Source organism: Zeugodacus cucurbitae, chromosome 2, assembly GCF_028554725.1.
Source record: "Zeugodacus cucurbitae isolate PBARC_wt_2022May chromosome 2, idZeuCucr1.2, whole genome shotgun sequence".
NCBI lineage: Eukaryota > Metazoa > Arthropoda > Insecta > Diptera > Tephritidae > Zeugodacus > Zeugodacus cucurbitae.
In genome coordinates, this window is record NC_071667.1 from 85394863 (window position 1) to 85421179 (window position 26317).

Sequence of the window (26317 nt, forward strand, 5' to 3'; positions counted from 1 at the left end):
CATTCATTACGTTTATCGCATCAAGTGGGTCAAGCGACTAATAAAGTGCACTTTTTTACGAGATAATATCGCAGTGATTACGACAAGACGCTCTCAGGTTGACGCAGTCAGCTTTATTACTCGCATATTGGAAGCTGTCGCCATATTGGCAGAATTGCTCTGCTCATTCAGGCGGTGGCAATGGAGGCACATGGCTCAGCAGTAACTGATTTTCATTGGCGCTACAAAAGTGGGTGTCATTGTGGCAATGTCAACGTAATAACATACACAATAACACACAAATGTAGAAAAAATCAATAGTTACTTAGTTTGACGCGTTGCAAACACCATTGCAACCAACGACAGCAACAACAACAGTTGATATGTGTATCAATAACACACACTGCATTAATTGCTGGATTTGAGCGCTGGCTGCGCGGCATTAGATGATGGAGCTGCAAACTTACGCGGAATGCGCATTAATTAAAAAGTTGATTGCACAACCTAAATGGGTGCGAGTACACCGGCTCTGTGCTTGCCTGTATATATTTATCAACGTGTGTATTTGCTTTTTATTATGTGCGTAAACCGCCACCGCTGCCGCTGCCACTGTTGCAGCTATTTCTTTTAGCGGAGCATCGCTTTGACGACCGCTTTTTCAATTTATTTTCAATTTCATTTTCAATTTTATTTACATTGGAGCAAATTTCACAGAACGAAGACCACATGAATTCGCTTTGCAACGTTATTGCATTCATGCTGCACCATTCTGTGCTTGCCATACAGGGTGTGCATTATTAGGAAAATAGCAGCTGCTATTAAACTGCAGCTAAGTTCGAATAAATTCGAATGTAATGGAAATTGGTAGTTCTACAAAGTGGTATGTTTGGGTTCACAAAGTTATCTGAGTGTTCTTCTACTCGCTGAAAAAGAAGTGAGAAAAAGATAACTCATTCAGTAGTAACTCTTCTTAATCGATGGAAGGCCGTAGAAATGCCAATCATAACCCAAGTGCTAGAGATTTATTAAAATGCTAAGTTTTGTATTATCATTACACAAATTCTATATGGTATTAATTTCTTCTTCTCCTTCTTCTTCTTTAGCACTACAACCGTAGGTCGAACAGGGCCGAGAACACAAAACTTCACCAATTGACTCTAACAGTTGACAGTTGTACATCCCAAGTGCAGACAGGTCCTTATTCAGTTGAGACTCACTTCCTTTCGTTATCCACCCATGGGTCTCGAAACAAAAGAACTTTTCGCTTGAAAATCGTCTTTCATGCGTATGATATGGTCCAACTAGCGATTTCGTTGGAATTTGTTGTGCTTAACTAAATTCATATCGCCGTAGAGCTCTTACAGTTCATGGTTTCATCTTCATTGGTACACCTCACTTAAACAGACGGCTTCAAAGATATTGCGGAGAACAGTTCTCTCGAATGCACCAAGTGTTTCTTATCGCGGTTTGTCATCGTCCATGTTTCTGCCCCATATAATAGGACGGGAATGATTAGAGACTTATAGATCGTAATTTTTGTTTTGTTCTGCTTCTCTCTTGCCTACCGATCTCAAGTATCGCCTGTTGGCAAGAGTAATTGTGTGCTTGATCTCCAGACAGATTAATGACAGCTCCGAGATAGACAAAGTTTTTAACTCTTTCAAAAACCCGTGAGAAATAATACCAATGGAAATAATAAAAGGGTATTATTTACTACAGGACTGCAGCTTAAGCATTAAAGCATTACACGGATATAAATGCACCAAAAATGCCACATACGGCAACAAATACAGACATGATATTATATATATAGGAGTTCTGCTGAACCATTAACATTCGAAACGGTCGCATTTCTCCAAAAGTGTGGCTTAGTCTGAACTGTTATGTTATGATGGGTATATATATGTAGGTATGCAGTCCACTGTGCGTGTTTTTTGCATTATTATCCGTAACAATGCGGAGTTTTCCTGAAAACATGCCATGTACCGTTATGTTTGTACATTTTACTACCACAAAACGAGAACTGTCAGCGCTGACATACCGGCGCTTGCATACCAACTCATCTGTGTGTGTGTTTGTGTGCGAGCATGACATTCTCTTGGTGAGGCCTGAAGTGACCGGAATTTAATTTGGCTCGCGGCCAAAATTGCATTAACATGTGGCTTAAAAGGTATCGGCGCATGTTCAGGCATGGCCATATACAAATACACTTGTACCGATGAATTTTAATGTCTACATAGTTTTTATTTAAACTCCCAACATTTTGCAATAAAACAGTTTAAGTTGTTACATTGGAAGTTGCATACCCTTTACAGTATTTACTTTTTGTGGATGAAGTCCTTTTACACGCCACTGATAGAGTATCCCCTTCATGGTACTGGATTTCAGTTAAATTTTTCATTAAAAAATAAGAGTTTATAGAAGACAGCAAGAGCCACTAGTTTATCAATCTCTCACTTGTTCAAACCTCAGCACAGCTGTTGTTCAACACAAGAAGAGCTCCCTTTGTTCTTGAGTAGTATCTATACTCATGTTCTTTCAGTATTTAGCTTAGTGCTTTCTTGTAAGAATGGAAAAGACTAAGCTAGACACTAGAGAAGCTATTCTCTCATATTAACGTATACAAAAAACTTGCATAACAACAAGACAATATGCTTTTATTTAAGAGGCGACAAGAGGAACTGCAAATAAGGCTAGAGAAAAAATTTAATTTGGAAACTAAAGCAAGTGAAACCTCAGCATGTTTTCTGGCACAACAGCAGTCCCTGCGTATGCGTTTATGATATGCAGGCGCATATTCTACATACTTAAATGCTAGTAAAGTGTGGGTGAAATTTCATATACGAGTATAGCCGAGTATTCTGGCGTGTGAGTGATTTATTTGCATGCTCTGCCCACTTAATTAAGACACAGAAACTTTGCTTTAATTCACTTCATAAAACTTTCATATGAGACAGCAGTAAGTTGATATGAAGTTGAGCTACTAGAATAGCAAGGTCGCATGCGATGGGGGTAGAGGGTGGTGTGTGGCATATGTTTACGAAGCAGTACATGCATTTATTATGGGCATTGTTTGTGTAGTTTTCAGTTTTAGCTGCAGCCGCACGCGTAGGAAATGCTGTTTCCTCGAAGAAGACGCTAAAGTATTTCATTGCGTGGCTTGGCAGGAATTGTATACTGTTTCCTTTAAGTTCTATTTTGAAATCTTCTAGGAACGTACTAAATAACAGCGAGTAAAATCATATGTGTCATAACTCAAATATACAGTAAAGCTTATTTAATATATTTGTTGGAAAATATAATAACAATTCCCTCTTGAATTTAGTTAGTTAACAAGTGTCACGAAAGACCCCACTTGGACTGCAAAAGGCACTGGTCCACTGAGATGTCAAAAACATCCTATATATAGATCTCAAAAGGCCCTTAAATATCGCTGAAGCGCTTTGAGCCTCTCACAAATTTTTCGAGGCGCCTAATGTCTCTTTATCCAATTCTCTTGCTTTGAATTTAGCTAGGGTGACAAATTTCATTGCTTGAAAAGATGCAAAAATAAACCCATTTTACGAGTATGAAATTCAATAATCAACATTCAATTGTATGCGAACTAAATCAATGCTTTCCCAGCCCCACACTAACTGATTTTTAACATCCCTAATTGTGTATGCGAACTCATGGCAGAATTGGGGCATCCAAATCAGTGAATCGAAAATTCATTTCACATTCTCTAATTGAATGACGGCCGGAAAGTGAATTTAAAAGAAACCCGTTATACGAAATGTAAACCACGTTTTTAGAATAATTTTAGCAACACATCAAATTGGCGCTCCACCCCCGAACGACATTCCATCCACCGCCTAATAATGCCTGTTTAAATGTAACCACATTGCAAACAAACACACCGAGCAATAAATTCGAAATGTATGATTAATATGTGAATAAATACACACAAAGGGCAACCGCAAAACATACCAAAACAAACAAGGCGTTTCCATTGGGAGACCGGCGCACACACACACAGAGTGACGTGTGACGTGGGCGAGCAGTCGAACCCGACGAGCAAACCAAGCAACCATAATTGTTATTTGTACTAAAAGGCAATGCCACAACCACTACAGCACACACATACAGAGGGTACTTCACATCCTGTCGGCAAGTTCGGTGAGAACAAAGTGTTTGCGTTGAGATGTCTAGAAGGCAAACACACGAGCGCTCACTTCACACTTACCGGGTATTCACAGGCATTTAAGGCGATGTCGGAACACAAAGAAACTTATGTTGAATGTGTGATCGAAACGACAAAAGAAATGCCGAGTGCTGGCGTGAGAAATACTCAAATTCACATTTGGGTTAGGAACAGCTTGTGGCTGGCAGCCCCCGCTGCCCTCATATTTTGGCATGAAAATCGCTGGCGCATGCCGGGCATACAAATATGTTGATTACGACGACGAGGACCGCCATGTGATGTATCTGCCACAATACAGGCACACAATTACACACGACTGGGGAAAGTTTGTTTGATAATTCGTGGCAACTGGTGGTGGCACACACACACACACACACGCACTCCAGCGATTATTTATATATTGCGGCTTGCAGTTATAAGTCAGCACACACGCTCGCAAAAAGTTGCCTCATTTAGTGGTTAAGAATTCCAATGCTGACGCTTTGCCGCAGGCGGAAGTTTTTCGGGCAACCGAAGAGCCCACCGAAGCAGCAATAACTTGTGTACATAGCTGCTCATTAGGAAGTTGTTGCGGGCAACAATAGAAAAATGCCCAGGTGCTTTGCACGTACGCACCCAGCACCCAGCAACAGCAACAGTGAGCATATAAATATGCCGCAAGTGTACACACATGTTTCTAAAAAAATCCAAGAAAAACATAATGCAAATTTCTACGTAGATTTTGAGTAAAAAAATATCGTACTGTCTTGAAATTGAAAAAAAAAAAATGTGAATGAATATATATTTATTTAGCCGCTCCAAGGGAAAAGTTATTATTTCTTGTAACGTCTTTTGATTTAAAGAGTTTCAGAAAGAACCGCTCTCTGATTGTATTTACGGCTTATGAGAAATTTTATTAAAATAGTCACGTGATTTTATGAAAATGAAATTAAAAAAATAAATATTTTCCAAAGAAAGCCAAACCACTACTTTTTCAGTTCACCTAATTATTGATTAGCTATGCCCCACCTAAATTTTATTCTTCATTTATCACTCATAAATACGCATTTTCATTTATTACCGCATTAGGTTATGTAATAAATGATAGTGTCTTCAACAAAAAACTAGCAACACACAGCACATTAGATATTAATGAGTTTGGTTTATTAATTATACCGCAGAAAACCGGTTCATTAATCTCGTTGTGCATTTTAATTTTAGCACCTCATTAAAATCGAAGCAAAGGCAAAGGAAAATTTAATGTGTCCATGCTATATACAGATAAACTAAAGCAAAAAGAGAAAAATTTCTCCAAGTCTTCAATCAGTTTTATTGTTTCGCCTTTAAAACAGAATACCGTTAAACAACTTTACATTCAGCATATAGCATGTATTATTTAAATTAAACTACATGAATGTCACTATCGCAAGCATAATATTATTTCTTTAAAACGTTGCAAGTGTCCAGAACTTTTATATCGCAGTCATCTTCGTATCACTTTCCATGCTGTCAATGTCATTACCAGCAGTTTACTCAGTCCAACCACTTGTCACTCGACCATTTAAATATGCAAATACTGGAGAATTTTTCACTTACAAATACACATTTCCATTTACACACATATACTCGTACTACTTACCAGCCTTATATGTGCATAATCATTCACTATTTAGTAAAGGGTGGCATGAAAACGAGAACTAGTCCAACTTAAACAGTTAAAAATTACAACTTTTCATAAGAATATAGCACGGTAGATTGCTTCATTTATGTTCAAAAGTGCTAAAAAATTAATACACTTAAAATAGTGAAAAAATCGTGGGTTTAGCTTTATAAGAAGTCTTCAACAGTATATGGGTCTCAGCACATCCCTGTAAAGATATCAAACTCACTGGAAACAAATTATCAAAGCTTCAGGAATATATTTAACAACCGCACCCTATTCGGCCGCACTACTTTGCGTAAATGAGTGAGTGAATGCACGTAGGACGGCGGCATGGGTGGACATGGCGTATGAGCGACGTCTGTGGACGCTACTTCGATGTTTGTTTGCGCGGCAGGCGGTGCTGTGGTGGAGGGTCATCGTTTGTTTGCACACATGTTGGCGCGCCGTAGTATCGTGTAGCACACACAAACTGACCGCTTGACCGCCCACTACAACAAAACCAACAACATGTGCACAAATTTCCCGAATGTAGAGGGGGGTACCATTGGGTTGGTTGGTTAGATGGCTTGGGACTTAGTTTATGTTGCTTTTTGTTTTGCATAGTTTCCATCAATTACACAGCAAAAGTTAGTGCTTTGTGCTGTCTTTGTGATGGGCGCTTGTAATCTTTCCTCATTTTAATGGCGACATGTTAGTCACTGGAAAAATAAAACTAAAGTACACAGATAAAGTGTGTCCCTTAAATTAAATTGTAATAGCTGTTCCATGTTGTTGCTACTCTGTGTACACTCATATGGCTTTGTATGTGTGTGTGTGTGTGTGTGTGGTTGCAACGCTTTTGCTGCGTAAAGATTTGTTGATATAATAAGCGAAAGTTGTTGGGTAGTGAGAATATGCCTTGGAGGTTTCACTGGTTCAGAACCGTTCGTGACATTTAAAAAGGGTTATAATTAATAGTTGGCAGACTAAAAATAATGAATGTGGAAAGTATTTGTATTTGTATTTTAAACATAATTAATTACCTACCTCTCAGCACTGGACAATTGGAAGGTTCATAAACTCAACTAAAATATTTTGTGCGGGAAAAATATGAGAGAAAAAGTATTTTCAATTTGGGCTCTGCTACACGTGACCCATTAGTTAGGACGAAATGGAAAAAAAACTTTTAAAATTAAGCTAAGCATTTTGAAGTTTTGTTTGAAAGATAGGCTGGAAAAGTTTGAAAAAGGGGTGGCTAAATAATAATTACCGTTATGCATTTATAATTATTTCATAAACGGTTTTTTAGCTTGCTTTACAGGCACAGGAACTAATTAAAATCAAAAAATATAGTTTTTCTTCTGCTTCAGTTCTCAACAGTTCGGATGGTATCTGGGTCACAATCGTGCTCTTATTTGTATTAATAGGTCAAAAGGATTGTATACATATATGATATGAAACAGTCATATCAAGTTGTGGCATTAGAATTTATATATATTTAATTCCCCGATAACTATTATTTTTCGACTTCTAATAGGAAAGCTCATCAATTCTAATTTAACAATTAATGAAGTGGATATAAATTATGTAATAAAAACATGAGTTGAAGAGTGCTTCAAAAATGTCTGTGTTTATCGAAATTTTGATTTAAAAAAACTATAATATATTTGATTTGTGTAAACACTCGATATTTACGCGATTGAATGACGCAGTTTACACACACAAAACTCATTAATTATCGACGCTTTGAATACAAAAGATGTTGTTTAAAGCATTTTATAGCATTTCATGGCGTTGGCTGCGCTGCCGTCACTGATTTATTTCAATCCTTAATATTTACTTTTCATTTCGCTGCCACTCAATCAAGTATTTCAGCGTATTTTTGCTATTTTATTCATTTCGGATTTTAACTGTTGTGGTTGGCGTTGTGTTTTTGTTGTTTTTGCTGTGTTGGTATGGCCACCTGTACGCACACCACCAGTTGAAAATCGTACTAAATACAACAAAAAACAATAAGAGCCACACAGCGACAATATGCAACAAATACTCGCAGTAAACACCACGCACACAATCGAACACACACACACACACGCGCGCGAGTACTTTTGTTTACTTTGATAATTGATGTTTTAATGATGCACTTGTTTAATGTTTGCTTATTGCCCTATTTGATTTATTGTGTTTACTTAATGCACACACACACACACTCACACGCATGTAACACACATATAGCATGTGCTCGTGTGCGTGTGAGTTTATTTTCATTAACATTTTTTAAATTGTCCACATTCATTCCGCGCATTCTCCATCTCGCCGCGCCATTCACAAAACATTTGACATCTGTATTTGCGGCTGGTATGACAATAATTGTATTAATGTAGTCATTATGTGAAATGGCTTTGTGTTCGCGCGTGTTTTTTGCTCCGCGTAATCTCGTTTAATTTTACAGCTTTCCCCGCATGATGTAAGAGTGTATGCATAAATATTTTTATCGCTGCCCAAATTAAGTTATTGCTCTCAAAATGCCGCAAATAGTTTGTTTTTCCAAGTGAGATATTTGCTTTGTTAAATATATTTTATAGTAAAATGGAATCATGTTGGCTTTTACGTAAGCGATTTGGACGTAATAAGATTGCTGGATTAATTATCTCTAAAAAAGACCACATAATTCTTATAGAATTAATTAAACTTTAATTTTTCCAACAGCTTTATAGAATTTTCGCCTCTGCTCTGATTTAGAGCTATTTGCCATACAAAATAAAGGTACATATAATTTTACTACATTAATTTTTAATCGAGTTGAAAATTCAATGTACCTCTGTGGGTTGTTGCTCACGATGTAAATTTGGCAAAAAGAAAAATATATATTAAGTTTACAACTTTGCTTCCGCCGTTTTTTGTAAATTTAAGTTTTTTTTGTATAAAAACGGTTACAAATGTCGGTGAGCCTCAGCCGCACTTTTCTTGGAATTAAAAATAAGCAAAATTTCCCGCAAATGTCGAGAATTCGGCTCAAAAAGTGACATTTTCAGTTGAGAATAAGTTTGGGATGCAAACAGATCTCTACAAATATTTTGTTGGGTTAATGTTGACACAAATGTCCAAGAACGATATAAAAAAAATGGATTTAATCGACCAGTGCTTGACCCTGGAGACATCTATTGGAAAACGGCGGAAGCAAAGTTGTAAACCATAACAGCCGATCGTTAATCGAGTAGTCGGCAGTGCGAACTAGTTTCTCAATTAAAATCTTAATGTATTGAATACAATTGGCTAGGCGATTATTAAGCTATTATATAAAATTTTCCTTTCCAATAGGAGGTTCGTTTTCGGAATTGAAGGAGACAAAGGTTTTTGATTCTGACCAGTGTGCGATTGATATTTGAAAATAAAATTCTGATTTTGTTTGAGTAAGGAATTCAACTAAAGACACGCCTTGGGTCTCTACATTTTCGGTTTCAAATTGGATTTTATAGAAATTGTGATATAAAGCTGTTCTCACTGGAGTTCAACTCTTTTTATACTCTCGCAACAAAGTTGCTACGAGAGTATTATAGTTTTGTCCACATAACGGTTGGTTGTAAGTCCTAAAACTAAACGAGTTAGATATAGGGTTATATATATCAAAATGATGAGGGTGACGGGAAAAGTTCAAATCCGGATGTCTGTCCCGCCCCCAAATCGGTTATTTGTTTATATATCGCAAACCAATTAAGCTATATAAACCAAACTCTCTGAAGTCGGTACTCTTACGTACCCTATCATACACCATGAAAATAGTTGGAATCGGATAATAACCACGCCCACCTCACATACAAAGGTTAGGTTAAAAATTACTAAAAGTGTGTTATCTCACTAATGAAAAACGTCCGAAACACTAAATTTCACATAAGAAATGACAGATGGAAGCTGCACTCAGATTTTTTTTACAAAATGGAAAATAGGCGTGGCGTCGCCCACTTATGGGTCAAAAACAATATCTCAGGAACTATTCGACCGATTTCAATGAAACTTGGTTTATAACAGTTTCCTTACATCCCAATGATATGCTGTGAAAATAGGCCATATCGCTTCACAACCACGCCTACTTTCTATATACCAGAACTTTGAAGTGGATCTGAATCGTTTACTTTACAATATAAAAGTAAGCACTAGTGAAGATATCGGAAAAGAACTTTGCGTAAATACCGCATATAGTGTGGCAGCCCCATTCTAAAAATCGCCGAAATCGGACCATAGGTTTTCAAGGCCCCATATATAGAACAAGAGGACATCGGTGCTTCTAACCTAATATTATGGTTTCCAACTTTCAATGGATTTTATACAATATATATGACGAATATGTGGGTTAAATTATTTGTTATATTAATAAAATTAAATAAATAAATTGCGAGAGTATAAAATGTTATTATAATATTAAATTTCTAACTAATTTACTAATTGTCTTAAAAAGTAAAAATTTAATCTTAAATATCGAGTTCTTTTCAATTCGGCATTACGTTTTCGGAGTTGGTCTATTTGAGAGCTGTCACTTGATTTAAACTCAGTTTGTTTTGTCATTTCATAATGAACAGACATACTCCATAACAACATTTTTTTGCTGACTTACTGGCTCAAGTGGTCGGAAATTGGGCCAATCGCCTGGAGTCGAGCCAATTGCGGCGGCCACTTGCCCGAAATCATTTTTAAAGCATAATGGCAAACCCTTTCTTTTATAATAAAACTAAATTTTTGGCATAACATTGAATATATTTCTAGTCAAAAAAAAAAAACAAAAATACTTTTATATTATATGAAACTGTATACCCCTATTTAACCGCATTAATTTATTTAATATTGGATTTATATAGTTACAGTGAAAAATGTTCGAGTATATACAAAATATTACTTTCGGTTTATCAAATGCGTTATGATAAAATATGATTGTTGTTTTAAACGAATTTTTGCGATTTCTCATTCAGATTTCGAACAATATTTTGGAAAATATTACTTTAATTTGCCGCATTGCAAACGCTGCCATAATTCATAAACACTTATTGTCACACTTTGTTTCCGTTACAGATTAAAAATCAACAAAGCGACTGCGAAGCGTAAAGCCCTGGAAACGAAGAACGGAGTGTTAGCAGGCCATGTCCATGTCCAGCTGGCGAATACAAGTGTAGCGGAAATGAAAACTACATCAATTGTTGTTTAATTGAAAGTGTGGTGTACGGAAGAGAGAGCAAACATTGAATTAAATTACACAACAAATATTGCCATACAACAACAACAACAACAGCACTCACGGAAGGGCGAAAAAATTGCAGAGGTACGAAAAATCGAAACAAAAAAGAAAAAAAAAACAAAAAACATAACATCCCTGCTGTAAAAAAGCAACAAAAGCAACATCAACACCAGCAGCAAATAGCAAACAACAAACAAACAGTGTGTTTCCTGCAAAAATAACAATCGGGCAGGACAATAGAAAATACTTGGTGTAAAAAGGAATAGAAGAGCAAAAACAAAAACAAAATATGAAGCGAAGAATTACATGCGATATGCGTATTCTACAACGCAGCGCACGTAGCGCGTTGACACTGGCAATACAAGCAGCAGCAATAGCAAAAACACAAAGAATTAACCTTTGCCGTTCGGCAGCAACTGTGGTGTAAATAAAGGCACGTGAGCATTGTTGTTGCGAACGTGTTAGTGGTTCGAATTGCGCACTGACAAATACACTCACGCGTGCAAATATACATGTGTATGTGTGAGTAAGGAATCGTTATGGATGGAAACGGTCTCTAACTAAACCGCACGACGCAATTTGAAGAAACGTTGTCTCTCCTTTTAACTTTCCTGGAAGAGGCAATACTAACTTAAACGAGTATCTCTCGAAGCATTCGTTCAAGTGTAGATTTAGAAAATAAAATAGAGGCTAGTTCTACGTTTTTTAGAAGATTTCTTGAACTTCTTTTCCAACGAAATATTTTTTTAAATATTTTTGGAAATTATTTCAATTTCTTCAATTAATATGTGAAGCTTTGAACTGAACTCAGTTTTTGGAAGGACATGTTTTTCGAACACTATCGTTTGACCCTTTAAACCACATTAAATATTATTTTAGTAATCACAATTAAAGTAGTTAGCGTTCGAAAGTTTAAATTCGAAATAAAAATTCATAAATATTTTTGAAAATTTACCAATTTTTATATTTTTTATCGGCAAACCGCAGAGCGAAAATGCGCTTGTTAAAATGCGAAAGGTTGTTATAAAAACAACTACAATGAAGTAAAAAAATTTGTAAATCGCGAGCAAACAAATTTAAAATAAACAAGCCGCCCATTGCGGGCATTGATAAACTAAACCAAATGCAGCGACAATGACAATCGACAATTACAGACTCAAATGCAAACACAAATAAATTAATTTATTATTTGCACGCCGCGCACACACACACATCCATACATCCGAGTATAGATTGAGGCAACCATTGTCCTGGCAAAAAATATTTGCACACAAAACAAGCGCAACCGCAAAGCGGAAAGCGCGCGCTGAAAGCACCGGGCGGTTAGGGCAAGCAATCAAGTGTAGTGAAGTGTAAAAACATACCGATAAATGAATGAATGGGCGAATGTTTGTTTGTTTGTTTTTTGAAGGAAGTAATCGACGGGCTCACGAACACTGCGGCGACAATAACGCATACACAGTGAAAAACTTTCCAACGAAAAAATAATATAATGATTAAATTAAAAATGAATGCGGCGGTTAACAATATCGCTGGCTGCAAAAACTCCGCGAATAGCAAATGTAAAAAGTGTATAAACAATAATAGCAACAACAGCGGCAACAGCAACAGCAACAGCTCCGAGCAAAATAACTGCCGCAGTGATAGCGGCGACATTGAGCCGACGCTGCACGCCGATGAACTACAACGACTGCCAAACAGCGAACAAACACAGCGAGCAAGCACGTCACAGGAGGGGGGAATGCTGCACCGGCGAACACACTGCTGCGTGCAACACACCGATAAGCGCGACCACAAGCACAGCAATGTGCCACATCAACAGCAACAAACACAATACGACGACCAGCAGCATCAGTGCTATCAACAGCAGCAGCATCAGCAGCTCCATCATCATCAGCGCTTACATGACCAGCAGCACAAGTGTGTGACAACAAAGCGCTGTGTCGAGCAGACGCAACAACAAAGCGCACAGCATAAGCAGCAATTTCCGCAAAATGCGTCCTATAAACGGCGGCAACATTTTAATCAACAGCAGCCACAACATGAAGGCCAACAGCAACAACAACAACAGCGATTGCGACTGTGGCCATCACTATGCATCGCCACCAGCAGCAACAGCAGCAACTATATCAATTGTAGCAGCAACCACATCAGCACCAGCAGCTCGAGTAAATTCAATTCAACAGCAGCAACACTTCACACACCCAACACAGCAGCAGCGGCATCATTGACCACAACCACGTTATTCCCTTCGACATCATCGTCGTCGTTGTCGTCGTGCACTTCATCGTCAACGCGTGGTTGCGCATCGTCAGCGACGGCGAAAGTTTCGTTGGCGGCGACAGCAGCGCAGGGCAGCCGTCATGCCACATACATATTTAAGGCCGTCACATCGGCCGCCTCGCAGGCTGCGACAACATATTATCTGTGGTGGCTATTCGGTGTGTGCTTAGTGCTCTTCACAAACGGTGGACGTGACTGGCGGTCGGCGGAATTGACGCGTACAACATTTATGGTGGCCGCCACGTATTTAGAACCGGACGAACTGATACACGAACTGGATAGACCAGGTGAGTCGTCATACACCCATACATACATATATCGTAGTTACATATCCACACTATATTACATGTGAGGTTAGGTTATTTGAAATCTGTGGCATAAATTTAGGCGTTCCGCAATGATGATTTAAGCGGGTGTTGAAATAATAACAAATGATTTGCACTTGAATAATCACATAATAATACACAGAGGGGTGTATGTTATTTATTTGATTGTTAAAACGAAACAAGTAAGGTGGTGCTAAGTTAGATCACTGCCGAAATTTGTAAGTTCATAAGACATCATTATAAAATAGTGGCATTATCATAAAATCAATGTACAATTTACGAGAAATTTCTAGTAATTTAGCATTAAATATTAGATTGAACTATAGATAACACTACCTCTTAGTATCAACTTAATGTTGAAATATATTCTTTAGAATCAAGCGACCTAGTAAAACTCGTTAAACTAGATATATGTGATCTATCGAAAAATGTGTATCAATTTAATCAATTTACGATCTTATATACATTGTTGATCAATCACTGAAAATCAGCTTGACAAACCCTTTATATAACGGATATACATATGTATGAGAGTTAGGAGAATGCTGGGAATGGGCCAATTCCTTCTATTTGTGACTCCAAATCATATTACCTGTATATTCACAAAAATATCTGCCAAAAATATCAGTTAGTTGTCTCACATCTTGACATACTTATAAGGTATAAAGACAACAGGGAACTCGAAAGTATTCATAATGCGAAATCGTATATGATGTCTTTGGAGAAAGTACCCACTGAAGCGCAAGAAATGGTACTCATTTAATAAAAAATAATTATATGACTTATTATAAGTGTTCCATCTCTAAACTGTGATAATTCAAATGCACACCTTTCGCCAAAAATTAGTCAGAATGAAGTGGATAAAAGTGCTTCAGCATTTAAGACCTGCTGATTTTAGCCAAAAGTGAAGCAAAACTAGTATTATTTAAAAGTCTAATCAAGTGCAAAATTTACATAATGCACACCAGCAACTAGAAACACCTTCTAAATATTAAACACAAACAAAACACACCAAATAAACAACAAATCACTTGGGCTGGCCTCAGGGGTATGCCATTAATGAGAAACTTGCTGAAGCTCATAAATAAGCAATCTCATATTTACATATATGTATGTATGCTAATAAGTGTGTTGTCTTCATATATCAGCTTTGGAGTTTGTAATGCGAAATCGCAAGTGAAGAAGTGAGCCAATTCCCTGGTATATGGGCATGTAAATGGTTAATGAATTACCTAAATGCACTCGGGAGACCAATTCAAAGTTTTTAAACATCTAACTAAAGCGCAAATGTGCGTATAAATACTGGTGCGTGTTTTCTTTAACTCGTTCGCATTAATTGCTCGCATTAATAAAAAATACTAAATCAACATACAAAATGAAATATATTGCAACATTTTGATGAAGGAATTTTAAAGTTACAGATTTAGTTGAGTTGAGTATATTAATTAGATTACTTTAATGAAATCAATTAAAGGCCTCCACTCCTGCTGTGCACTTAAATTAGTTGTATATTCTCATTCATGTGCGACTTCAAGTAGAGGAGTTGTTTGGTTAAACACTATCGATAGTTACTGAACCCAAAATAATTTGTTTTCTGCGTTCAATAATAAATTCATTTAACATTTTTGACTTTTTTAAGACTTAAACTTGAATGAATTAGAAATCATAATTCAACATTTCGGTTTTACAGAACCTCGATCTCTAACCTTCTTCTAACTTCTAACTTCCGAGTTACAGAATATAATTTGTATGAATTTTGACTTCTATTGCCAATTCCATAATTCGAATTATGGAGAACTTCGAGTTAGAGCAGTTCGAGTTATGGAAGTTCAACTGTAAATAATTTTTGGTTTTTCAAGTTTTCCCATAAAAAAAAAAAGACAAAAACGAGTTCATTCAGCAAGTGCCAACGATTTACGTTCATTCCAATGTCAGCCGTCAATCATCTGCAGATAAGCTTCATCAAGCACGCTGTCCGCTCAATAAAATACTTAACTACTTTTCAAAAGTCACTAAAGGTTGTAGTTGTTTTTACAAATTTTATTGGACAGCTTAATTAATGATATACAAAAAACCCCAGCGCACAATATCGAATTTCACATTCCGACAACTTAATGACTTAATTTTGAAATAAAATCAGCGTCGAATAAAAGCCAGCGCAGATCGATCAAATCACCGATTGACGATAAACTGATTGAAACCAACTGACAATCGCACGCGTATAAGCGAGTAGTACTCAACATAACAATGCCAGAGAACGCTCGTTAAATGGCGGCATAAAGCCCGAGCAAGCCTTAGTAATTGTTGTGTTAAACACACCACACACACACAGGTGCGGGGAGAGCATAAATATTTCACTAAGTTCTTACGCATAATGAAAATTGTGTTAGTTCGTCATTTAGGAATGTCAAGAAAATCCTTTATTCCTCACTTAAACTCACTCGCACATATGAGCGCCACACACGCCACGCCATAAAAGTGCGAAAGAAACGATGGAAAATCATACTCACATTTAGTGATTTTGCAGAAACTTTCTTACGACAAGTCATTTTTTGTTGGCTAACTCAAGCAACTTTGCTCAACTAAGCGAAAAAATATTGTGGCAGCAAAAGTGAGGCAGCAAACAAATTACAACACATGTGGCAGAAGTTGGCTGCCGGCGTGTGTATGTGTGTGTGTGTGTGCTTGCTGGCAACTTTCAAATGAAATTAAGACACTAACCATCAACTACTTTGTCACTGTTTGCCACCACCGCTGCGTTATGCATTATCCCTCCCCTTCCATTTGCCACAAGGTAAATAGGTGACTCAGCTGCGTGCAGGGCTTCCAGTGCTCTTCAACAATGCTTTATGCACCTTGGCACGTGCACATTTAAGTTTTCTAGCTTTTGCCAGCGTCATCAGCACCACCAACGAGTACAAACGTGCACCCCTCTTCCTCCTCCTTTTCAACGAGCTGTGCGCAAATGAAGTGATACGTATACGCCACGGCGCACTCAGCAGGCTGTGCGAAGCCAGCAATGTTGCAAGTTTCCTTCGCTTGTTTTCATACACTCCAACTACTAAGTATTTGCTTGCTGGCGCTGGTGGCGGTGTGTAAAACTTTATTGCGTCAATGTGTGTGTGTGTTTGTGTGCTGTTGCAAAGAAATTCCTTTAAACGTAATTATGTTGCAAGGACATTTTCATTGTGAAAGTTGCATCGGCATGTTTTTTACTCAACTTTTAATCGAAAGCATTTGTTTGTGGCTAACACTGCAGCTGTTGGAATTACTTCTGAATAGTCTGCCAGAACTTGCAAGTGTGTGCTTTCTTGCTCGCTTTCACCCGAAGCCGCACACAACAAGCACTTTCACATGGTTGCTTTAGCAAAAATTAGATGATGAGTAATTGAATTGGTTCGACCGAATCTGGGATTATAATGTAGGGCAATTAACCTTGGTACAACTCATGGTAGCTTTAGTATAGAGTGCTAAGGGGTTAAAAATATGAAGTAGTAGGTAGTTAAAGCTCTTATAAGCTTTCATATAAGATTTTCAAAGCTTTCATAAAAGCTCTTCTAAGCTTTCATATAAGATTTTCGAAGCTTTCATAAAAGCTCTTGTAAGCTTTCATAATTTCTTACACCCGATAACTTAGTGTTGTTATCAACACCTGACAGCCTCAGCTTCATCTACGTTCTCGTACACCATACCAAGTAGTATACAATAATATTTTATTGTCTAGCGATATCGCTTTAAAATATCCCACAAGCCTTCTCATGCTGCATCGCATTTTCCCAAAGCATTGTGGAGACTGTTTTTATGCGCGGTAATTTTTTAAGTGCAGCCACTTTAGCTTTTAAATACAGCAATCAGCTGAATCCAATTATAAAATACACTGCTATTTGCATAAATGTTGTGCTTGCCACATTTGTTGCTGGCGGCGTCGTAGCCACTAAAACGCAAACGCGCTACAAAATCTACTTAATTAAAGTTAATGTGCAGTGGCACTGTGCATTGAAAAGAACAACGCATTCAAAAGTCGTGTCTACGAGCATTTTGTAGAAATGTACAACATTTAAATGTTAAAACAAGTGTTTCAGGCAGAGAACTATCGAAAACTTGAAATTTTTAGCAAAGTAAGTAGTGTTTGAAGCCTCTTTGGCTGTTATTTAGTATAATGTACATAGTTTTTTGCGGCCTTGTGATGTTCATATGTAGACAGTTATGCACAAAAAGGGGAATGCGCCCGAAGTATCAAGAAAAATCCGATATGAGCTTAATATTCACCAGCAAGTATAAATACCTGAAGCATCACAAAGGATAATAAGCACACAGTAAAGTCTTCGAATTCCGAAGAAATAATGAAGCTACCATTTTCCTCCATTGGCATTCCCCAATTTTACAAAACACAACTGTCTCTTTGGAGGTAGTGTGATGCGATAAAGAACTATCTTTTACTATCAATAAATGATATTTTTTCTCCATAAAGTTCAAACATAATAACAGTTCTGCTCAACATTCCTTTTCCATTGGCATGCTGGTGCTGCTTTGGCCGAATTTCGGCAACGCTACTCTGAAATGTAGTCCATCATAATGCATATACCATACATAAAATAGTATACATATATTTATGCTATGCTTGTCTATACTATGTTAAGGTCGATGCGCCTTGCAACGCCTTGTTCTCTACAGTTGTGGCAATGCAACTTTTCTCATTTAGCCGCCGCATAACATTTTATTCAGCTTTATCGTCGTTCGTTTTCTTCGTCCATTTTTGATGGGAACATGCGAGCGTTTTGCACAAACTTGCGGCTGGGCAGAGCAGCGTGTAATAAATAACAACGGGATATTCACACACACACACACAGCAACAAAATGCATGACTATATGTGCATGCGAGTAAGGGAGTGCAGGGAGTGGGGTGCACATTTAAATATTTTTATATACATACTACATATACAGATATATGGTGTACTAAATACATATGTGGGGGTAGTCTGTGTGCATATCGCAATGACACTTGGGGAAAAATACGTTTTACATCACAAATTAAAGTGCAGCGTCATGGCGTCGGCCGCCATTGTTTTCGCTATGGTCGAGTGTGGCATTTTCATGAGATTTCACTGTGTTTTAAATGCGCTTTTTGTTCATAAGATTTTGGTTTCATTTAAAACCTTGACTCACTTGTGCTTCATCACAAAACACAAAAAAGGAAAATATTCTCATATGGCATCACTGTATGTGTGGCATACATGGTTTGTAATTATGGCGGTTTGTGTGCTTAACTGCTAGCCTTGAGACTGGTCAACTTGCGTTGAAGAGCGGAGACTCATACAGAAGCAAGATGCTAACATGTTTTATATGTTACGGATATGTTAAAATGTTATATGCATGATTAAAGAGTATACTTCTTTAAAGCTCTTGGAGACCAAGTCAGTGATCTTTGATCTGTAGCTGTAAATTCTTATATATTATATAAAGGTTCTCCCTTAAGACTGCTGTTGAATTTTCAAATATTCCAGAAATAATTTTCGCACTTACTTGTAGAAAATATAAAAATTTTGAATTTCAAATTTGAACATTCTTCGACATTCTGGGAGAAAACTAAGCAAACAGATTCTGGTAATGCCACTGTACTATTCAACAGAATCCAAATATTTTCCATATACTGCCGATCAAATATTTTTCACAACAGAAAAGCTACAAATGCTTAAATCGTGGCATGCGAACTGCGAATAAACCTATCTCTCTTTTCCTATTTAACTGTATTACGATTATACATCACATAGGGATGCATACTCGCATATGGTTTATGTATAGGTTTGGACCTGCATTGGATTCTGGCCACTGCTTTTCATTTGCGGTGGCTCGCGATGTCGCTAGCCGACTATGGTTGACAGCAACAAAAGTAATATGCTTCTCCTATGTGTGTTACTCTCTTATGTGTTGATGATAAGCCAAAGTGTAGCTAAGCTGCAGCAGCTGGAACGTCGGGTTTTCACGGAATTTCTACATTTTCTTTCTAAGGCAAATAGCAGGATAATACGAGCACAAAAAAAAACAAAAATGCATATATTCTCAGCAGTCTGGCTACGAGGGCTGCTATATATATTTCTGGCCTAATAATGAAAATAGGGATATTTATCAACGAAAATGGTTTTATTCTTTTTCAAAATATTCTCCATAAAAATTTATACACTTTTGCATGCGCTCAAACCAATTTTCGAAGCACTTTATCCACTCCGATTGAGACACCTCCAAAAACATGATTTTTGAATGCTTCAACAGCATCTTCTGGCGACGAAAATAGTTGGCGCTGGTTTGAGCCGATGTATGAGAGCTCGCATTGTCATGGTGCGTCTTCTCTTGTTCGTTTTTCGAATTTCTCCGAAGACTTCAGGCAAACAAATGTTGGTATAACTCAGAATTGACCGTCCTACGCGTTGCTCAAGCGGAACAGTCGCCACATGACCAGTTTTGCCGAAGAAACAGGCGACCATTTGCTTTGAAGTGCTTCTTCCACGAATAACTTTCGTTGGATTTGGCTCGTCTTGGAAGACCCACACGGTCGATTGCTGTTTTGTTTCGTGCGCGTACGCATAGATCTATGATTCGTCACCTGTGAAGATCTTATAAACGTCTTTTGAAGCACCGCGATCGTATTTTTTCAGCATTTCTTTACACCAATCCACACGAGCCTTTTTTTGAGCGATTGTCAAATTGTACGGGATCCAACGAGAACAAACCTTTTTTACGGCCAGGTGGTCATGCAATATCGAATGTATGCTGGTGGGAGAAATGCATAGGCATGCCTCTATCTGAAGGTATGTTACATGACGGTCTTGCATTATCAGTTCACGTACGGCATCGATGTTTTTTGGCACAACGGCTGTTTTTGGACGACCTTCACGGAGTTCGTCTTTGAGCGAGTGTCGACCACGATTGAATTCGTTGTACCAGTTTTTCACAGTGCTATAGGATGGTGCTTCATAGCCATACAAAGGTTTTAGTTCATCGGTGTACTCTTGTCGCGATAATCCACGTCGAAAGTTGTGAAAAATGATCGCACGAAAATGTTCACGAGTTAATTCCATTTTTTGGCCGAGATCAATTTTTTAATTCCCTGTAAATAAAACAATTCACGATTAAATGACAAAACGATCTGAGTGATGTTATGCCAAAAATGTCAAACTTTCACATGGAAATGTCAGATTGCACCTGGCAACACTTAGTGTTGCCTAGACCAGAAATATATATAGCAGCCCTCGTATATTCGCTGCAGCTCCGCAAGTCTACAAAGTTTATATGCGAGAAAAGTGGCACTTGCCAGACAGTCAAAAATGGAGTGAAATGCAAAGCATGACTTTGAAGCTTCGCCGCGAAGCTGTTCGTACTCGGCGCCTCGATGTGTGGCAGCCACGAGGAGTTGTGCTGCTTACTTTGTTATCGCATGTGTTTGCTGTGTGGAGGGTTGTGATGTGCTGGGGAAAAAAGTAGCTTAAGGCTTTTTGCGCCACTTGGCTTTCGCGGTTAAATTTTTCATAGTTTTAAATTGCGGGCTCATTTAAAGCACACGCAATTTATGGAAGTGTATACTACAAAAATTCTGTTAAACAGAATTACTATGCGTTTAAGCTAAAGTACACAGAGAGCAGCAAATCACACTGACATTGAGTTAAAATTTATATTCCTGACTATAACCATAATGCTTTATATGATTTTATAATATGTCATAATGGAATCGAGTGTGTGGGGAAAATACTAATTACATCGCAAATATTGCTTCATTATATGGAAATGTTATTAATGCTAACGCCTAAAAACTATTTTATTTAATTTCTAATTTGCATTGCAACCTCCCAATCTCCCAATCTCCCCTTTCAACACACACACACGTGCTTGTTAATGGCGCTGCGCTGCGCCCCATAGCCTAGGCCACTGCATAATTAATAATATTGGCATGAATGCATGCACACACACACGGATACGCGTGTGTATGTGTGTTTCGTGGCTGCATATGTTCTTTTAATTTGTAATTATATGAAATGAATTATTAATATGCAATATTAACTGCAATGCAATTATTTCCACTTTGCGTGTTGGCCAGTTGAAAAGGCGCTAATGACAAATACTGAACACGAGTATACAATATGTACGCAGCAAAGCAGTTCACATTATGGGATTACACTAATTGTAAATTAGATATTTATTATCAGGTTTGTGTGTCAACACTTTTAAAAATGTGTACAAGTGCATGTAATTGGTGGATTTATAATAGCTGCTAATGAGCCTCAACTCTGACCGCACCGCACCGCATCGCGTGCGCTTACAAGCTTTTCAATATGTTTCGGCTTAAAAAAATTGAATCGACAACAAAAACAACATGACATGTGTTGAAAATATTAAAAAATGAAACGCACTTTTTGCGAATCCATGGAAAAATATTGTTTTGGCTAAATTTGCATGCAATAATTCCGAAAGTTTCGTGATTTGCCTTTTTATTTTCGGAGTTTTTTATGCCCAGCACAAAGATCGGACAATGAGTTTGTAAAGGCAAACGCAACTTATTTGGCAATAATTAATTTTAATGACTTTCTATTCTGTGTTAGGTTGAAGTCAGAAGGAGAGGTTATGAAAAGCTTTTATTTATTTATTTTTGATAATTTCGAACAAAAAAATAAAATTTGGTATAGATAATTCTATACGACAAAATTTTATTTTTTAAGGTATTGGACCAAATAATTTTTTTCGAAGTTGGCCTTCGAAATCGAAATATTCGACTTCGAAAATCTAATTTCGAAATTTATAACTTATTACCTTTTTCATTCATAAACATACTAAGTTTTCCAAAATTGGTATTTTTCGAAAAAGAAGGTTTTTATATTTTTCGAACATACAAAAAATATCGAAAAATGTTATACCATGGAAATAATAGGAGAATATTAATATTGTTCACATTTTTCTTTTTTTGTTTGTAACATAATGCTTTCAAATATTTTCGAAATTCGAAGAAAAATATTTCGATTTTGGGTGCTAACTTCGAAAAGCAGAAAAAATACAATTCAGGCGTTGCGTCAAATAAACAAATTATCACAGCGTTGCCACTAATAAAAATTTGATTTGTTGAAATTTTTTTTAACTTCGAAAAGTTGGGAATTTAATGTGAAAAATTAATACGAACTTTTTTAAAAACACAAAGGAAAAATTTGAATAAAGTAAAAAATGTCTACGGCAGTTACACGCGTCGCTCACGCCAACTGCTTTCGCGCTTGTGACCCTTTGGTCGCCAAGTTTTAATTAACAAAAGGAAGCAACCCGCTGTTTTGTATTGCCTCCATTCGATTTCTTTCACCACGCTCGTGGGCGGTGCTGTCGAAACATTAACGCATTCATGACACATAAAATCATAAAAATTGCTTTATTGCTGCCTCCGTCGCTTGTGAAAGTGACAACTTCAAGGGCGCAAACGATCCTCTCCAGCTCGAAGCAGTGGGTGATTTTCATTGAATCCTGCTTGAGGTTGAGTTGAATTATTTAAGGAAAAAGTGAAAAGGAAATAAGCGTTAAGAAGAATCTTTTAACGCACAAAGACTGCGCAGCGGCGCCATTGCGTCTGCAAAAATGTAAATTGTTGAACTTCAAAGTGTCATCAAGTTGCACCAACACAGATACAAGGATGAATTAATTTTTTTATTGCGCCATTAATAAGACAAAAGTATGTCCTAAAGTCCTCTAATTACAGCTCCCGCTGAAATTCAATTAAAGAGTTGCCCTTTTCATTACAATGCGCATATTATTTATGGTATTTATATGGGGAAGGCAGTTTAAACATAAATGTAATTTATATGTAGGGTTAAGTGCTCATATTTAATGTCCTTTATAATATGATGACCGTCAACTTTTGAAATGAAAGTGGAAATTATAAAAAAATACTTTGAAAATATTTAGAAAATTCGAAACTTTGCAATTTTAGTATTTGATAGTTCTACAACAAGGCTACAAGTTATGACTTCTAATTCTCTTCTCCATCTCTATTTGAGGCATTAGTTAACTCTAATTCTATTAGGCTTCTTACAGACGTTTGTGAACAAAAGCTTGACACTTGTTCTTCCGCCTGCCAAAGTATGAGCGAGAATTTATTGGAAATTATATCTCCTATAGTCTATCTAAAAACTTATTGAAGACGATTGTTTCATAAGTTAAATGAAACTACTAAGTAGCTTACCAATTAAATTCTCCTAGATCAATGCGTTCTCGCAAGGCACACCGTTAAGCGGCTTTCGTAGTAAATAGCTTATTAAAGTGTGACCCAGTGGCCTGCAGGCGGGCATGACACTATTTTCAGCCTCATAAAAGCGAAGCAAAAAATTGAACTAGTTGAATATACTACTTTGTCTCCGAGAAGACAATAAGGCAATTGTACCGAATACGGGGCGCATACCAGCCATATACAACGAAAAAGACTAAATGAAGAGACAAAGGTTTAACTAAAAGCCGTACTAAATTCTAGTCAAAGAAATTTAGTTGGAAATACTCGATAAAGGCGTAAGCAAAAAACAAGGAAGAAATAAAAGCGGCAAAAAATGCGAATTTGTATATTGAGAAAACAAATGAAAATTGAGGAAGCAAATGAATGAAAACAAATGAGAGCAACTATTTGCCGAGCACACGGAATGAAGAAAATTGCACGGCAACAACAATAACAATAACAACAGCAGCAGGAACAAATACGGATATACCTTTGTAACTGTGATATGAAATTCATGTTGAATCGAGGCGAGGCGAGGCGAGGCGAGGCGAGGCGAGCAGAAAAAAGCCAGCAACAATGACGCAGACGAAAACAATAAGGGAACTACTACGAGTACAGGGGAAAACAAGAAGTAACAACATCATGGCAGTAACAAATTGAACAATGCAATATGCTGAGCAGCATAGAGCCGAACTAAACTCAAACTCAACTCAACTGAAATGTTTGCCATTTATTTATTTTGCCTGGTTGTTGTTGTGGGCTTTTTGTTTTTTGTTTTTCGTTTTTTTTTTTTTTGGTGTTTCTGCAGCGCAGCGCCGCCCCTCTTCCGGTAAAGTAAGCAATTGAATTTGCCAATTTAGCAGTAGCATGAAAGAATCAACTAACACAAAGTATTTTGTGAAATAAAAACAATGCGGAGGAACTTAATAATAAGCGCAAAAATTGGAGCGAAAGTAGTGAAATTTCATGGAGCGATCATTCGAGAGCAGGAAACTATCCGCAAGAAGACATGATAAACTTTTATGGGCAGCGCAGTCCTAGCAGCATATCCGGCGGCAGCGGCAAAATAGGACAAACGGGCTAACGGACGCACGGACGGACGGACGGAATCCGTGTTACGAGGCAAGTAATTGATGTCCATTTCTTGGTTACGAAACTGCTAAACTAAACAACAACGCAACGTAACGAAGAATGACACGTTCCATTGATGAAAGTGGCGAGGAACTCGGCAACACTACTCATGAAACTTGTAACGGAACATGGAAAGACAGCAACAGCACGGTGCCCGGAGGCGAGAAGCTAGTTTGTGAGTTTCCTACAAAACGATTACCGTTACTGGGCAGGTGCTAGGATAAAGTTGAAGGCGAAACTCTGTGCTCGGGTTGCAGAAAGCTACAACTAACAAGAAAGCAACAAAAAACAACAAACAACAAAATATATTAAGAAAATCAATAAACAAGGCGCAGAGACGGCCAATTAAATAAGAATACTTGCAAGCGTCCAAGGCAATGGAGAGGTAGGTCACAGCAGAGCGGTGGCAATAAACTTTGGAAATGCTGCTCGATGGAAAAACTTCAAACGGCAAACAACAAACAACAAACGATAAAGGACAAATTATTAACGAAAAATAAGAAGAGTGAAAAAGTTTCAGTACAAGGCAGGTATGTATATACTAAGCTCCACACATACAACATTTGCATGTATTCGGTGAATTGAGCGAGTTAAATGAAACCTTTCGTCCCGAAATTACATTAACAGCTGTATAATTTAATTAACCGGCGTCCACACAGCGCCGTGGGCGTTTCTTTTGTGCATGAAGTTGCCGTTAGCAACTGACATCGATCGCCAAAGTCAAGTCAAATAGTGAGCATAGACCTACTGAGCAATTAAATTCATGCCTCACAGGTTAAACTCGGAGCAACTAAACTCGGTTTTTAAAGCATTAATTCCAACAAAAATGGACTAAACTCTCTTTAAAGAATAATGAAGCTTAGAAGTTTTTCCGATAAAGGAAATCGCTGTCGATGTCTACTTGATAGTCAACCCATCAATGCTAATTAAAATTAAGTAGTTCAGATTATTGATTTGCTCTAAAGATTTCCGACAATCGAAAGTTCACATGGAAATGTGCCTACAGCTGGAGTCCAAACATACTTACACGAATATAAAGGGTGATTTTTTAAGAGCTTGATAACTTTTTTTTAAAAAAAAACGCATAAAATTTGAAACGTTAGATTGGTTCATGACATTTACTTTTTGAAGATAATTTCATTTAAATGTTGACCGCGGCTGCGTCTTAGGTGGTCCATTCGGAAAGTCCAATTTTGGGCAACTTTTTCGAGCATTTCGGCCGGAATAGCCCGAATTTCTTCGGAAATGTTGTCTTCCAAAGCTGGAATAGTTGCTGGCTTATTTCTGTAGACTTTAGACTTGACGTAGCCCCACAAAAAATAGTCTAAAGGCGTTAAAT

At 37.4% G+C, this 26317-nt stretch overlaps 1 protein-coding gene across 1 annotated transcript in view; it reads left to right on the forward strand.

The window, feature by feature from the left end:
• LOC105218041 (uncharacterized) overlaps window positions 1–26317 on the forward strand; it is a 100159-nt gene that overhangs the window by 32736 nt on the left and 41106 nt on the right. Inside the window, exon 2 of the mRNA XM_011193379.3 lies at window positions 12419–13577. Within this exon, the coding sequence (XP_011191681.2) occupies window positions 12500–13577 (1078 nt within the window). The 5' untranslated portion in view covers window positions 12419–12499. The remainder of the gene's footprint in view (window positions 1–12418; window positions 13578–26317) is intronic.